This window comes from Myotis lucifugus, unplaced genomic scaffold (assembly GCF_000147115.1).
Source record: "Myotis lucifugus unplaced genomic scaffold, Myoluc2.0 scaffold_1308, whole genome shotgun sequence".
NCBI lineage: Eukaryota > Metazoa > Chordata > Mammalia > Chiroptera > Vespertilionidae > Myotis > Myotis lucifugus.
The window spans coordinates 47,896-63,361 of NW_005872356.1; the positions used below are offsets into that span (position 1 = coordinate 47,896).

At 42.4% G+C, this 15,466-nt stretch overlaps 1 protein-coding gene across 1 annotated transcript; it reads right to left on the bottom strand.

The window, feature by feature from the left end:
• Window positions 1–221: 221 nt before the first annotated feature.
• Window positions 222–15,129, bottom strand: LOC102421653 (ATP-binding cassette sub-family A member 8-like). The gene is made up of 14 exons (XM_006107630.3): window positions 14,898–15,129; window positions 14,033–14,083; window positions 13,498–13,589; window positions 12,500–12,620; window positions 11,750–11,867; window positions 10,977–11,068; window positions 9,268–9,428; window positions 6,741–6,816; window positions 6,567–6,661; window positions 4,405–4,524; window positions 4,061–4,201; window positions 2,686–2,765; window positions 1,224–1,279; window positions 222–1,094 (listed from the first exon to the last, which is right to left on the bottom strand). Exons 1-14 carry the CDS (start codon window positions 15,000–15,002, stop codon window positions 996–998), a joined length of 1,407 nt encoding a protein of 468 aa, XP_006107692.2. The 5' UTR covers window positions 15,003–15,129; the 3' UTR covers window positions 222–995.
• Between the last annotated feature and the right edge of the window lie 337 nt (window positions 15,130–15,466).

The window sequence follows — 15,466 nt, forward strand, 5'->3', positions numbered from 1 at the left end:
CAGTCAGGTGTTTAATAACTGCTTGGTGATACCTTAAAGTAGGTGGCATCAGACAGACTCCTGGGGTGAATTCTGGGTCCTGAGACCTATGACTTTGGGAAGGTCAACTTCTCTAAATACGACTTTATTTATATACCTGCATCACACTTCAATTGCTGCATAAAAAATTACCATAAACTCAGTGACTTATGCAAGTATGAAAGTAGCAACAACAACAACAATAAAAACTCATATGAGTGTATTAGTATATCCTGTTGATTTTAAGGTGTTTATGGAATTACCAGTTGAATAAATCACAACAGGTACAGCATGGGAAATTAAGATCTATCAAGTTCTAATAGTTTGCATCAGGGTGGATCCTGGCATCATAAGACAACATAAAATCGGAGATATTTTTCAAATTTTTATGTAAATGTATGTATATTTTTATCAACTTGATTACTCAATATCTTACTGAAATTATTTATCTTAACAGGATTCAAATTTCCTTAATAGTTACAATAGGCAAAACACAGACTCTAAAATCTAAAATTCTAAAAATTTCAGGAAAGGAAAATCAGTGAATTAAGTAAAAAAAGAGAATAAAAGTGAATTACAAAAAGCAAAGACTGTACTGCCATGTAATCAACTGACTCCCTTTCCCCTATAATCAGCATCATCTTAATTCGTGTTGTAATAAAAAAGATTTTTAAAATCCCATATTTTAAAGTTTAGAGAAAAAATTAAGCAATCCCTGCACCATTCTCATAAACATAAACAATAATGTAATAAATGTATTCTTTGCGTTTGCTATTGCATGAAATAAGGAATTTGGCTGCTGGTCCAGAGGCTGCATGGCCTGGCTTCTTTAGTCCCACCGTGATATTATTGAGAAAAAAATCATAACATTCATTTCAAAAGTACCTTGTCTGTGTCTGAGAAAAGGTATCATATGCTATAAAATATTAACTTAAGAAGAGTCACAGGCCTAAAGGGCAATAAGGGTATTTGGGGCTTTAGGGCTCTTCCTGCTGGAGGAGCTTCCACCTCACAGAGAGATCAACTTCCTCATCAAAGTCCTCCAGCTCCTGCTCCTTGGAGAGCTCCAGGAAGACCTGCCGTGGAGGAACAGACAGAGAGAGGGTGTCACACTGCCTCCTGGAGCTCCGAGTGCGTGCAAAGGGTATGCACACATTGCACCTTATATTCTATGGGGGATACAGAAATCTCTAAGGCGGACCCACCTGCTCCAGGGTGGACTGTGACAGGCTGTACTCCTCCAGGTCGAAGCTCTGTTTAACTGCACAAGGATGGATGGATGGGCATTAGGAAGTCATGTATTTTGGATCCTGAAAGTTGTACCAAAGTCACGTATAAAAAGTACCAAGAGGCCAAGAGGAGGAGGCATCACTCATCCCCAGAATGCTGTGGTCAGAGGCTAAAGATGGGAGGGGAGAGGGTCTCATCAAAGAACCCACAAAAGCACCCCACAAGAGAAAGGGAGTCAGGCCCTGCTGTCATAGGACAGCACTAATGATCAAATCAAGCTTTGCTTCCATGTTATCTCCTCTCTCCTCCCCTTATACTTGACCTAGAGAGGCCTAAACCATCAGCCTATGAGTAGAGGTGAGGAGGGTAAGAAGAGAGACAAAACTGACCATCCTACCTCCCTAGCTTCAAGTCTTCAAATCTGAAGGAAGAAGGGGGCATGGGAGGCTCTAGTTTCCCTGGAATTTGCATTAGCCCAAAGCGATCTGATTGTATGCAAGAATGACTCTATGTAGCAAGGTAAAGAAATAACAATGGGGCATGCCTTTTGCTTCCAAGCTACTTGGAATTTCAATACATGCATTGCTGCTGAGAATGTAACTATGGCTAACTTAACATTTGGAGAGAAAAACACTAGCTTAGGACATTTCGGTATCTTGTAACAGGATAGGAAACTGATAAAAAGTTGTTTTTACCCCCTAAATCAGGACTTCCATTTCAGCAAACTAAGCACATCAGAAGGCATTTGAGGAGGGAGAGGACATTTTTGAAAGCAGAAACACAGGAAGGCCCTTAAGAAAAAGCTCCATTGTATTCCAGGGAGGCAGCTTTCTTGGAACATCTCTCTCCCTGCTTCTAATTAATTATAAAATCCTTCCTGTTGGTCAGACCCCATTGTGGGAATCCTTCCCACCGGAATGCTGCAAAATTGGTCAAAAGGCCAAAATGGTCAGTGCGGTAAATGGACCCATAGACCACAGAGTGAAGGGAACGGCAGAATCAGAAGGTGGAAAGAAGCCCTGTCTGGGGCCATCCTAAGCTTAACTCCAGGGGAAGGATCTTTTCAAGAACTAGGATGCCCGAGGGAGGGTTCTAATGACTGATGACAGGCAAAAAATAAAAATAAAAATAAAAAAATAGACAAGCCTGAAGGGAAGGTGTTCAGCTTTGAATGTGTCTGTTTCCCAGAGTCTTTTTAAAAATATATATTTTTATTGATTTCAGATAGAAAGGGAGGGGGGAGAAAGAGGCAGAAACATCAATGAGAGAGAATCATTGCTTGCCTCTTGCATGCCCCCTACTCGGGATCAAGCCCACAACCTGGGTATGTGCTCCTGACTGGAATCAAACCTGGGACCCTTCAGTCCTACGCTCTGTCCACTGAGCCAAACTGGTTAGGGCTGTTTCCCAGTCTTACCTCTAAATAGTTGCTCTTACCGATCTCTAATTTGAAGAAAGCCTGCGATAAAGGTCTCACATCCTCAACAGGCAACTTATAGACCATCAGGGAGGAGTACCTGGAAGGAAAAGAGTGAGGCTGAACTCCGGGCCGTAAGAGCACAATCCCTGACAAGTGAATATCCAAAACGGAGCAACAGCCTGACAGGTGTGAAGTGGTATCTCACTGTGGCTTTAATGTGCATTTAACTAAAGAACCAACCAACCAACCAAAGAAAATGGACACAGACTCATAGATACAGAGTCTGTTTACATTCAGTATTATTTTGGGTCTACAGCATAGTGGTTATTATCACAGGAGATAAGAGCATAGGCCTGCGGACTGAAAGATCCCAGGTTCAATTCCGGTCAAGGTCATGTACCTTGGTTACGGGCACATCCCCAGTAGGAGGTGTGCAGGAGGCAGCTCCGCCCCTACCTTTCTCTTGATTCTCCTGGCCCCACCACAAGTTACTTGGCATTGTCTAACCCAGTGGTTGGCAAACTCATTAGTCAACAGAGCCAAATATCAACAGTACAATGATTGAGATTTCTTTTGAGAGCCAAATTTTTTCAACTTAAACTATATAGGTAGGTACATTGTTATTAACTTAATTAGGGTACTCCTAAACTGGCCTTTGCTAAAAACATCCTCAATCTGATTGAGGTACGTTGGCTGAGGTCGACCCCTTCCAACTCTCCCATCCACACTCATCTTGTATACTTGTTTCATCTATCTCCTTTCGTTCATCCTCTCTATATTTCCAAACCATCTCAACATACCTTTCTCGATCCTCGACACTACATCTTCTTTCACTCCACAACTTTCCCTAAAATTAACTTAATAAACTTTACTTAAAGTTTTAAGTCAACTTCGCACTGTATGTGTGTGCCCACACGTGGTATTTTGTGGAAGAGCCACACTCAAGGGGCCAAAGAGCCGCATGTGGCTCGCGAGCCGCGGTTTGCCGACCACTGGTCTAACCTATCTGAGCCTCCAGGGCCACTCATTACTTGATAATGTTACTGATAATAAAAATGCTAAGAGACACCATTCAGCGAGGTGGACTGCTGCCTGGCACTGGATGTTATACAGCTGATCTCCTTGGATGGGAGTGGCTTCACCCTCTAAAAGGACAACTGAAATGAACTAGGTTCATGTACTGGTTAGTACCTGGCACCTTCCCTTATAGAATCAGTTTCCAAATGAGCATTTTGTTCTCTTGTTTCCCTCCTGTGGTAGCCCTTAGGTTCGGGACTATCTCTAGTAATTTTTCACAATGACCATAAAGTTAAAAAAAAAAATTAAAAAAAAAATGAGAAGACAGAAAATAAAACCGAGACCAAGGTGAAACAGACCACCGCCTGGACTTGCCTTTCCTGCCGAGCAGCCTGGGGGAAGAGCCTCAGGATTTCGCTGTGCAGGGGCTCCACGTGGGCGAGGGTCTTCACCTTCATCTCCAGCAGGTAATCCTTGCCAAATCTGCTCTTCAGGTGCTGGATGGAACCGATACATCTGGAGGGAAGAGGAGGAAGAGGAGGAAGTCAATCAAGAAAAGGGAGAGAGAAATCTACTGCTGATAATTTTTGGCTTCTGGAGGCCAGGGCAGGGCCAGGGAGAGCCGGAACAGCCAGCCCTCCTGCTCCTCACAGTGATGCCCTGTGCAGGGAAATGTCCTTTGTGCAGGGCGTGACTGGGGACCTCGTGTGGGCACTCACCTCAGCCTCCCGGACACCATGATGGCCACACGGTCACACACGGCCTCCGCCTCGGCCATGTAATGGGTGGTCAGGAGGGCGCCCCTCTTGGTGTTTTTAAAGCTGGCCCTGATTGCCTGCCTGAATGGAAAGAAAAGATATGCATGGGAAGCATACACAATGACATCCAGAACCCCGCCCTCTCCCCTACCTGTGAATCCTAATGAGAATTACCATTCTCACGAGAAGTGTGGGACACGGGGAGATTGTGTCTTATTGTGTCACACAGATACACCATAGCTACTTAAAAGATCAATTGAGCAATTACAATACTCAGAGTGAGTCTGTTTGGGCCTGACCATGATTATTTTTCCTTTAATGAGAAATAGCAAGATGTTTTTGCAAAGTATTGGCTCCAGTGATGGTGAACATTTTGAGCTCGGCGTGTCAGCATTTTGAAAAACCCTAACTTAACTCTGGTGCCGTGTCACATATAGAAATTTTTTTATATTTTCAACCATAGTAAAACAAAGATTTATATTTTTGATATTTATTTTATATATTTAATGCAATTTAACAAAGAAAAATCAACAAAAAATTTGAGTTCATAGGTTCACCATCACTGGGCTTTACAAATGATACTCAGGGTTGTTTTTATTTTGTATTAAGAGACAGTGTACGGGAAAGGGCCACCTTGCTTTCTGTAGATGCGTGGAGTTGGTGGCCACGCCTCTGGGCTGGGATGAGCTAAGCTCTTGGGGAGGCGGGGGAAACGGGGGCCGAGCTGGAGTTACAGCTGCTACAGGGGTGGCAGTTGGACCATTGCTGCTGCAGGATTTGCAGTCTGTTGTATTTTGTTTTTTTTTTAAAAATATATATATATTTCTTGATTTCAGAGAGGAAGGGAGAGGGAGAGAGAGATAGAAACATCAATGATGAGAGGGAATCATTGATCGGTTTCCTCCTGCCCCACACCAGGGATCAAGCCCGCTACCCAGGCATGTGCCCCCACAGGGAATCTAACCATAACCTCCTACTTCACAGGTTGATGCTCAACCACTGAGCTATGCCGGCTGGGCCAGGCCATTGTGTTTTGCAAGCCACGAAGTATGTGGAGCCTCAAGTCAAACAACACTTTCAAAGTCTACCAACATCTGCCTTCAGTGGTGGCTATTACACATGGGTTTGAACCCAACATAACAAAATGGGAAACAGAATTCACATGGGGTAAGCCCTACTGCCAATAAAGGAAAAATAAGAGATGCGCATTAGTGAATTATGCTTTTAACCCTCCTAGACGATCCCTTCAATGAAGCTGAAGGTTCACTAGAAGGCCAAGCCAAAACAAAGTGAACATATAGGATGAAAAAAGTTCTTATCATGTTATGTACACGAGTACCAGCTTTTTATAATAAATGGTCCGCAGCTACACATTTTAAAAATGATTTTGCACAAAATAAGTCAAAGCCTTGGATAAGTTTCCTTTTAAATTTGAGGATTTAAAATTAGATTATAGAATATTTAGAGATGAATGCTTAGTAATTATGGATAAATACACACTATTTGAATAGATCTATTCTTCATTACTCATTTAGCAAAGAATTGGGTACTTATTTCAAGGCAAAGAGAGCATGAACATCTCTGCTCTCACAGAACCTCAATCTAATGGAGACTGAAAAACTGGTAACAGAACATGATAACTATTATGATGGAATTAGTGATGGTGAACTTATCTCATTGGGTACAGAGAGCTGGCTCAGCTGAATTTAAAAGTGAGTAGCCATGCCAACTGGCATGGCTCAGTGGTTGAGGGTTGATCTATGAACCAGGACATATGCTTGGTTTGGGTCTCCATCTCCAGTGTGGGGTGTGCATGGGCAGCCGATCAATGATTCTCACTCATCATTTTTGTTTGTATCTCTCTCTCCCTCTCCCTTCCTCTCTGAAATCAATACAAATATATTGATTTAAAAAATAAAAGTGAGTAGCCACAACTTTGACCTAAGAAACTGAGATAAGTAGGTATATGTCCCCGACAGAACTCAGATTTCACACGTTAAAAACTTGATGAAAAGTAAAAAACATATCAAAACAGCTTAAGGGACAATGTTCACAGGAGGTAAACACTTCACAGATTTCCTGCCAGGCATCCACACTGGCCCTGACCCGGCGGTGCCCCTCACCACATCTGCTGCTGCCCCGAGGGGTCCATGCCCGTGGTCGGCTCGTCCAGCAGCACCGCCGATGGGTTTCCCAGGATGCTCAGCGCGAAGCACAGCTAGAAGGAGAGGAACAGCGCATCTGGCATGGATCTGGGATCTGTGGGCCTCGCGGGGTAACCCCAGCCCCAACCCTACCTTTCTCTTCATTCCCTCTGACAAGGCCTTCACAGGGCGCTTCTCCTCCTCCTGCAGCTTGAGCGCCTCCACCAACCTGAAGCAAACACAATGGGGGCTACAGGCTTCTAAGAACCAGGACACTTGGTGGGAGAGCGAGCCACGCAGGACCGGGTGGGGAACAGAGCTCCGAAATGCGGTTCTGACATAGACGCCTGGCCATGTTGCATTGAACTGGTTTGACGCCCGCCCCCCAAATTAGTTTTTCCCTTTGAAAGATTTGAAGCCATTTTATGACATGCAAATAGCTGTCCTATGATAGTTTACACTTAAGTTTTAGTATTTTTGATAAATTTACCAATACATACTTTGTTCTTTCCATATTTAAGATGAGAAAATAGAGGAGAAACCAAGATGGCGGCATAGGTAAACACCGGAGATTGCTGCCTCGCACAACCACTTCAAAAATACAACTAAAAGACGGAACAGAAATCACTCAGAACCACAGGAAGGCTGGCTGAGGGGAAATTCTACAACTAGAAGGAAAGAGAAAAGCATACCGAGACTCAGAGGAGGTGCAGTGGGGAAAATACAAAGGTGCGGAGGTGCATGCGGAGCGGGCTGGTGGCTGAGGGCGCGGTTGTCTGTTTCAATCGGGAGGGAGTCTCAGGCTCTGAGCTCCAGTTCCGGGCAAGTCTCTGGGGACCCAGACTCAAACGGGAGAAGCGGGACTGTCTGGCATCGGTCGGAACTCGAGGGCAGCTTTCTCTCCGAGGTTTGCAGCGGTTGCTGGGACTCTGAGAGGCAGAGCCTCTGGAGACGGGACTGAGAGCAGCCATAACTGCTCGCTCCACCCGCCCTGTAGATCCCCTGGGACCTGCCCCGCCCAAGCCCTGCACAGAGGCATTTGCCGGATAGCCTCAGGCAAAGGCTACATTAGCACCTCCTTAGAGGACAGTAGTTCTCCCACTGCAGACACAGCTGATTCGCACAGCCAGTTGGCCTGGAGGTCAAGTAGTAATTACCTACAACAATCAAGGCTTAACTACAACAAGACTGCGCACAAAGACCACAAGGGGGTGCACCAAGAAAGCATAAAAAATGCGGAGACAAAGAAACAGGACACAAATGACAGAAATGGAGGATATAGAGTTCAAAACCACACTTTTAAGGTCTCTCAAGAACTGTCTAGAAGCCGCTGATAAATTTAGTAGGGCCCTCGAAAAGACTGGTGAGACCGCTGAGAAATATAGTGAGATCCTCAAGAAATCTAATGAGACCCTCGATGTTGTGATAAAGAACCAACTAGAAATTAAGCATACACTGACTGAAATAAAGAATATTATACAGACTCCCAACAGCAGACCAGAGGATCACAAGAATCAAGTCAAAGATTTGAAATGTGAAGAAGCAAAAAACACCCAACCGGAAAAGCAAAATGAAAAAAGAATCCGAAAATACGAAGATAGTGTAAGGAGCCTCTGGGACAGCTTCAAGCATACCAACATCCAAATTATAGGGGTGCCAGAAGATGAGAGTGAGCAAGATATTGAAAACCTATTTGAAGAAATAATGACAGAAAACTTCCCCTACCTGGTGAAAGAAATAGACTTACACGTCCAGGAAGCACAGAGAACCCCAAACAAAAGGAATCCAAAGAGGACCACACCAAGACACATCATAATTAAAATGCCAAGAGCAAAAGACAAAGAGAGAATCTTAAAAGCAGCAAGAGAAAGAAACTCAGTTACCTACAAGGGAATACCCATACGACTGTCAGCTGATTTCTCAACAGAAACTTTGCAAGCCAGAAGGGAGTGGCAAGAAATATTCAAAGTGATGAATACCAAGAACCTACAACCAAGATTACTTTATCCAGCAAAGCTATCATTCAGAATTGAAGGTCAGATAAAGAGCTTCACAGATAAGGAAAAGCTAAAGGAGTTCATCACCACCAAACCAGTATTATATGAAATGCTGAAAGGTATCCTTTAAGAAGAGGAAGAAGAAGAAAAAGGTAAAGATACAAATTATGAACAACAAATACACATCTATCAACAAGTGAATCTAAGAATCAAGTGAATAAATAATATGATGAACAGAATGAACTGGTGATTATAATAGAATCAGGGACATAGAAAGGGAATGAACTGACTATTCTTGGGGGAGAAAGGGGTGTGGGAGATGCGGGAAGAGACTGGACAAAAATCGTGCACCTATGGATGAGGACAGTGGGTGGGGAGTGAGGGCGGAGGGTGGGGTGGGAACTGGGAGGAGGGGAGTTATGGGGGGAAAAAGAGGAACAACTGTAATAATCTGAACAATAAAGATTTAATTAAAAAAAATAAGATGAGAAAAGAAAATAACATGTTAATATCAGGAAAACCAGTTTGTGATCGCAAATCTCCCCATTGGGGTCTGGGTCAGCGTTGAGTCTCCTGGGAAATCTTGAGTTTCCTGTGAAGGCTGTCACTCCAACTGACTTCCTGGACCTCTCAGGTGTGTCCTCCTCCTGCCCCCCTCCCCCCCACCCCTTCCCCCCTTGTACCGTGTGATGGTGACCGTGGCATCTGCTTTCCTCAGCCCTTTCACTGCAGCGAACACGTCCAGGTGCTCTCTCACTGTCAGGTTGGGCCACAGCGCATTCTCCTGAGGACAGTACCCCAGGAACCCCAGAGGGTCCCCTTCACTGCTGCCTTTTAGTAGCACCTGCAGATAAAACTTCCCTCTCAGACTCGACGGCCTGCATTGCTCCTCTGTGTTCCCATGACATCTTTCTCCTTACAAAACTAGAAAAACTAGAGAAATTCTCCGAGCTCATTGCCTCAAATCACCTGCAACCATTTTGCATTGGAAGAAGGTTGTCAGAGTGTAAATACCTGGCAACGAACAGATATTCAGGGCAAGTGACTTTAGGTAGGGCGATCCGAGAAAGCCTGCCTGCTGAGGGACCATTGCAGCAGGAGGGTGACAGGGCGCCTGCCCTGGAAAAGGCCAGGAGTTTGGGGTAGAGCAAAGCCCTGTGGAGGGATGCTGCTCAATGTGCTCTCAGACCCCAGGCTACAGTAGGGGATCTGGAGCCGAGGGGTCCAGGGGAGAAGAGAGAGATGTGATAGGAGGGTCGTGGGAATTAGCAAGGAGAGGTTTCCTTCCAGCCACAGTGCAGTGAGAGGTCACTGAATGTATTTCAGCAGGACAATGACCTTTTATAAAGATCTCACTGACTGATCTGATTCAAGCTGGTTTCATGACACCCAAATGGTTATTGGGTTTATAATTCAGATCTCACGTAACCTTTAGACATATTTCATTCCAAGATCTCAATGAATGGTTACCTCTTTTTTTGCCCCTGCTCAAGGAGAAATAAAATATTGATTTTATTTCAAGGGGGTGCTCTCAACTGAACTAAGCACTCCCATTAGGCTGGCTGAGCCACCAACATCACCCAGAGGCACCTTTCACGAACACCTGCTCTCACCTCAGCTTCAGAGCAACTGTGAATATGTTTCCTCCTTCCTCTTTCCTGGGACACCTGCCAATCACGTTCTTGGTGGTCTTCCCCTTGGTGGGCGTGACCACCAGCCCCTTTCCCATGGTGGAGGTGCACAAACCTCTGCCTTAGGATTCTGTTCTCCACTCCCCCCACCCCGACATACCTTTCAGAGGAGCTCTTAAGGTTACCTATCTCCTGCCATAGAATTTCAGTTTTCTCTGTAACTCATGTTGTTTCTTTGATAAATTCAGCTCTTTTTCTTTGCCTGGCCTTCTATGCAGTTGAATTGCATGGATAATTCTGTCAACCTCATATCCCGATTGCTCTACTTGGAGCCATTCCTTGAAAACACTCACCTAAGATACTGTGTTTCTACCAAAATATGTGTTACAGTAACTAAGCACTTGTAAAGAAACACACACACACACACACACACACACACACACACATTTTAATTCATAATAGGAGGACAGTGCTCATTGAAAGTGCAAATCGAAGTGTTTTATGGTAGTATAATAGGACTTGTATAAATTCTGAGATTGGCCATTTCCACGAATTGCCTTTACAGGCATGAATAATTATTCCCTTTCAGTGATTAATTTTGTTGTGTGTTAATGTGATAATTTGTAATGGGTATTCAGCCACATTAATCACTTCATTCATCTAATGAATAAGTGAGATTTTGCTGGTTATAACAATTTGACATCTTATGAAATTTATCTTGAGCACCACTAGGTAATGTATTTTCCACGTGATTCACCTACCTGTCCAGCAGTTGGTTTGGTGTCTCCAGTTATCACTTTAATGGATGTACTTTTACCAGCTCCATTGTGTCCTAGTAATCCTAAAACCTCACCTGGAAAAAAAGGTCACATTTAGTACAAATTGATTTTAATAATAAAATTAAGAATAAAACATAGTCTGAAGCCTCACTGTGACAAGTATTCTATGTGATTTGTAGGTAATGTCTCATTCAATTGTCATATCCCCCCACCCCCAGAGGTAATCATAACCCTTTCTTACATATTTGGGAACAAAAGCCCTTAGGGATGAGGTTAGTTGCTCAAAGTCACACTGATGGAAAGTGACAAAGTCACTCTTGGAAGCTAGGTGTATGACACCACACATCTCCTGTGATCCTAAGAACTGTGCAATAATGTCACAAAATGAAGTCAAGTGCCATCTGCCGGTCAAGCCTTCAGAACATGCTGGCACATTCTTTTTGTTTTCTTGTGAAAAATAATGAATGTTAGGAAATTAATCGTGTTCATTACAGAGAAAAGCACATTTTTGGGGTTTCAATGGTTTATTTCAATAGAGTGCTTATGGTTTCCATGCCCATGTGACTAAGTCCTTATCTATGGGCATGACTTAGTTAATTTCTCTAGGAATAAGCCATGTAAAAGGAGCTGTCAAGGTCACCCCACTGATGGGTCTGTGTGCGAACCAAGAGGTGGTCACAGAATGATTCTCATCAAGAACCACAAAGCGCGAAGGAGGGCACCGAGCCAGCAGTGGGAGAGCCTCCGTGTCCAACCTTTTCTGACACAGAAAGAGACATTCCTTGTGGCGATTTTCTTCTTCTTCTTGGAAAAGCAGTGTTTCCTCTTCACTGTGTACTCCTTGCGTAGACAGCTGGCAATAATGGCTGGTCTCTGTAAATGACAAGTACGTCATGTCAGACATTAAGACTCTCTATTGACCTCGAACAAGCTTTAGCCTCCGACTAAGCTAGCCCCTGACTGCACAAGCCATGCTTCCAAGAAGACTTCCTACTAGATGACAGGTTTATGGGCCATTCTCTTATCTTAGCACTTATGTTTCCCTCTCCTACAAGGGCACTCACTCAGGAACACATTATTTTATGCAGCCAGCCCATCTCTCAGAACAGAAGCAAAGAGACTTGGAGAAGCACCAAATCACCCTCCAAGGACAAACAACACACTGTGGACTCGACTTTGCCCTGCATTTTGTAGTGTCCTTTCTCCAAGAAGCAGTGATTGGGGTCACTTAGCTCAGTTTCTAAAATTCACAAATTCTTTCTTGGCTTCAGAAATTTCAATTTCACTCCAGCTTTAAGATTTATTTTCTATGAAAGACAAAGTGAGTTAAAATGATTTTTTAATCTGTGCTCATTTAGATGTAAAAATAATGACTACCTGCTAAAATAAAGTTATGATCCTCATTTGTATGAATTAAAGAAAGGTAAAATCATTTGAGAATTAGATGCTTTCTGATTTTATTCATTTGTGTTAGTTGTTGAAATAACTACTTTGTGTGTTTTTACCTCATCAAAGTTTGTGGAATTCAAGGCATTTACTGTTCTCACTCTTTCCATCTCAACATCTTCATCCTCCTCCTCGGGCTCCTCTGGATTTTGGTGTACATCACTGCTTCTTGGAGAAATTCTGCAGTCAAACCATCCATTAATAATTGATTTCGGTTTTTTATCCTCGTATCAAAAACACTGCATTCTTTAAATCTTATACTTGAGTAGACTGGGTGATTAATAACCCATCATAGTTTCTCTTCAATCCAGTGAAATTTCCACCCCCCTGTCCAAATGCAAATAGGATGCTTGATCACCTGTTAAGGTTAGGCATTTCTTTGGAATATGTGTCAGATTCACTAATTTTCCTCCATTCTAACTCCGTCCCTCATACTCTCTTCCTTCTAGTCTCTCTTCCTTCAACCTAAATCTCCCATACTGATCTTAGAAGACTTCTTAAAAGTCTTCTTGTATCTGGGAAGTCTCCCATGCAACTATTGGTAAGAGTTATCAATGAAACTGATGGGGAATAAGATGCTTATGGTTGCATCATTGAATGATGGGAACAGTCTCAGCTTTGAAGTGCCATGAATAACTGAACCAGTCTATGGTCCACCAGTTGAACTTCTCACTATCACAGGAAAAGAGCTATTGCCGTCTTTGACCTATTGATCATTCTATTCTTCCATTCTGGACCGACTGCATTCCGTCGTCACTGTCAATCTATTCACATTAAGTGCTATTTAAACTGAATGAGCCGGATGTAACTTTCCCTAGTGTTCCACTGCACAGTGTCAGACAGAGTCTTTAATATTCAATGTTTTAGGTCTGTTTGCTCCACTATTTATAATCTTTGATTTAGGTCCCTATATCTCTATTATTTATATTGACACATGGTTCCTACCCCAGCCCATTCTAGTTCTTAGCATTTCTTTGTTAATGGATTAATTTGTGCATAAAATTATTTTAAAACAGTGATCACTGAAATAAAAGAATCAAATTTCATTTCTCCAGACCGGAAGAAGGGATCCTTTCTCATTGATATCTTTCCAAACTTCCATTCCAGACATCGAAGAATAAAAATCACAACAATAAGTTGCAAGAAAGGCTAGGAATAAAGAGATGCATAATTAAAAACACTAAAAGAAAATCATTTCACATTAAAAGTGAGTTAGGAATAATTAGACTTCTACAAAGATGCATTTGGCAAAATCATTACCAATTTCCAATCATCTATTTGTCAAACTTTGAAACTAGCAAATTCACTTTCAACCTTGTTTACAGAAACGTAAGAAACAAGTATAATTGTGTGATACCATTATTTTAAATAAGTTTCTCTAATAGTTATACAGTGTACTTAAAAATTGGGACGCATATTATCTCCCTAGTTGATTTTTATAAAAAATATTCTATTTTTACAAATATTTTATCTCTATGCGCTACAAATACCTATATATCCACACTAATAAAAAGTTTCACTGTGTTTACAGGAACTAAACTAGTTTAGTTAGTAAAATACATGATAAATTTTAAAGAAGAATATGTTCTTACAATTAGGAATAGCAGAACGAGCTCTCCATCAATTGAAAAAAGCCTCCCATGCTGCAAAAAGAAAGACAATGGTTAAAGAAGAAAGTTTTCATTTTGTGGGTTTTTGCCATATAAAGTGAATTGGCCCATTTGAACAACCCTCCTGGCATACCCCCCGAAGAGTACTGGCTAAGGGTCCATTCCACAATGTGTAGTGAGGAGCTGTCTTCCTTCCTCCCAAGGTTTACGAGCCATTGTGCTTTTATTTGAAGCAATAGGATTGAGCAGTTATTCATCACCTGGTGAGAGAATCTTGGGGTCTGTTGTGCTAGCCTCCCCAAACATTGAGAGAGGGGCAAGATTTAACCTTTATCACACAGACCTTCACACACCTGCTGGTGCTCACTGCCCCTTTCGTAAGTCCCCTTTCTTTCCTTTCTCTTCCCTATGGATACCCCTTAACTCACATACTGTACTTTCCTTCCATAGGTAGAAGTATAGGTATCAGTCAGCTAGAAAAAAAAGGATTGAGAGCTTCTCTAGAATCCTGAAATCCCTAAGATTAGAGACATTTCATTTGGCTCCTTCTAGAGCTGAGCATGCCCAAGAGTGTATAAAGCCCTGATTGAGTATAAAGGCTGCTTTATACTCAATCCCATTATTGTTATTTATTCTTCCTCCCCACCCATCAACTAGGGTCAACTATTCTATTACAGTTCAGCTGGAGCATATTGTCCTATCTGGAGAGAGATTCAGTTGGAAGCATGAAGTAGAAATCTTCAAATTTCATACATACTGAACATGTTGCAGAGTCCCAGCCCTAAGCAAAGCTTTCACCATTGGTTGTGAGTTCCAGGACACTGGAGCAGATGGTGGCATTACTTACATGAAAAGATAAGATCATACAGCCAACTAATGCAGTGTGTGGCGTTATAAAGTTGATGAAAAACAGTAAAATGTTTTCAGACCTTCCCACCAGAATTATTTTCATACCGAAAAGGCTGATCTAAAAAGAAAAACAAAGCATATTAACCACTCTGAACAATCAATAGATGCTCCAAATTAAGATGGCTCATCTTGGAGATATTCCTAACTTCCACTTGACCCTGAAAACCAAGCTGAAATGAGCGGATCTACATGGACATTTTCTCTTGATGATTCAGGCACATTCCTTGGCCTGGAGGATCATGAATGAGACCTCACTAGATAAAGCTAGGATCTAATATAGAGAGCATTTTAAATATAGAAAAGAAAAAAGGTAGTGATATTATTTTTTGTGGTAAAATTTAGAATTGTATGTAAGCAATAATCATAGGTAAAAATTTAAATTGAATTTTAATAGGATTGCCCAGCCGCTGTGGCTCACTGGTTGAGCATCTGAACTATGAACTAGGACAGTGATGGCGAACCTATGACACACGTTTCAGAGGTGACACGTGAACTCTTCTTTGTTTG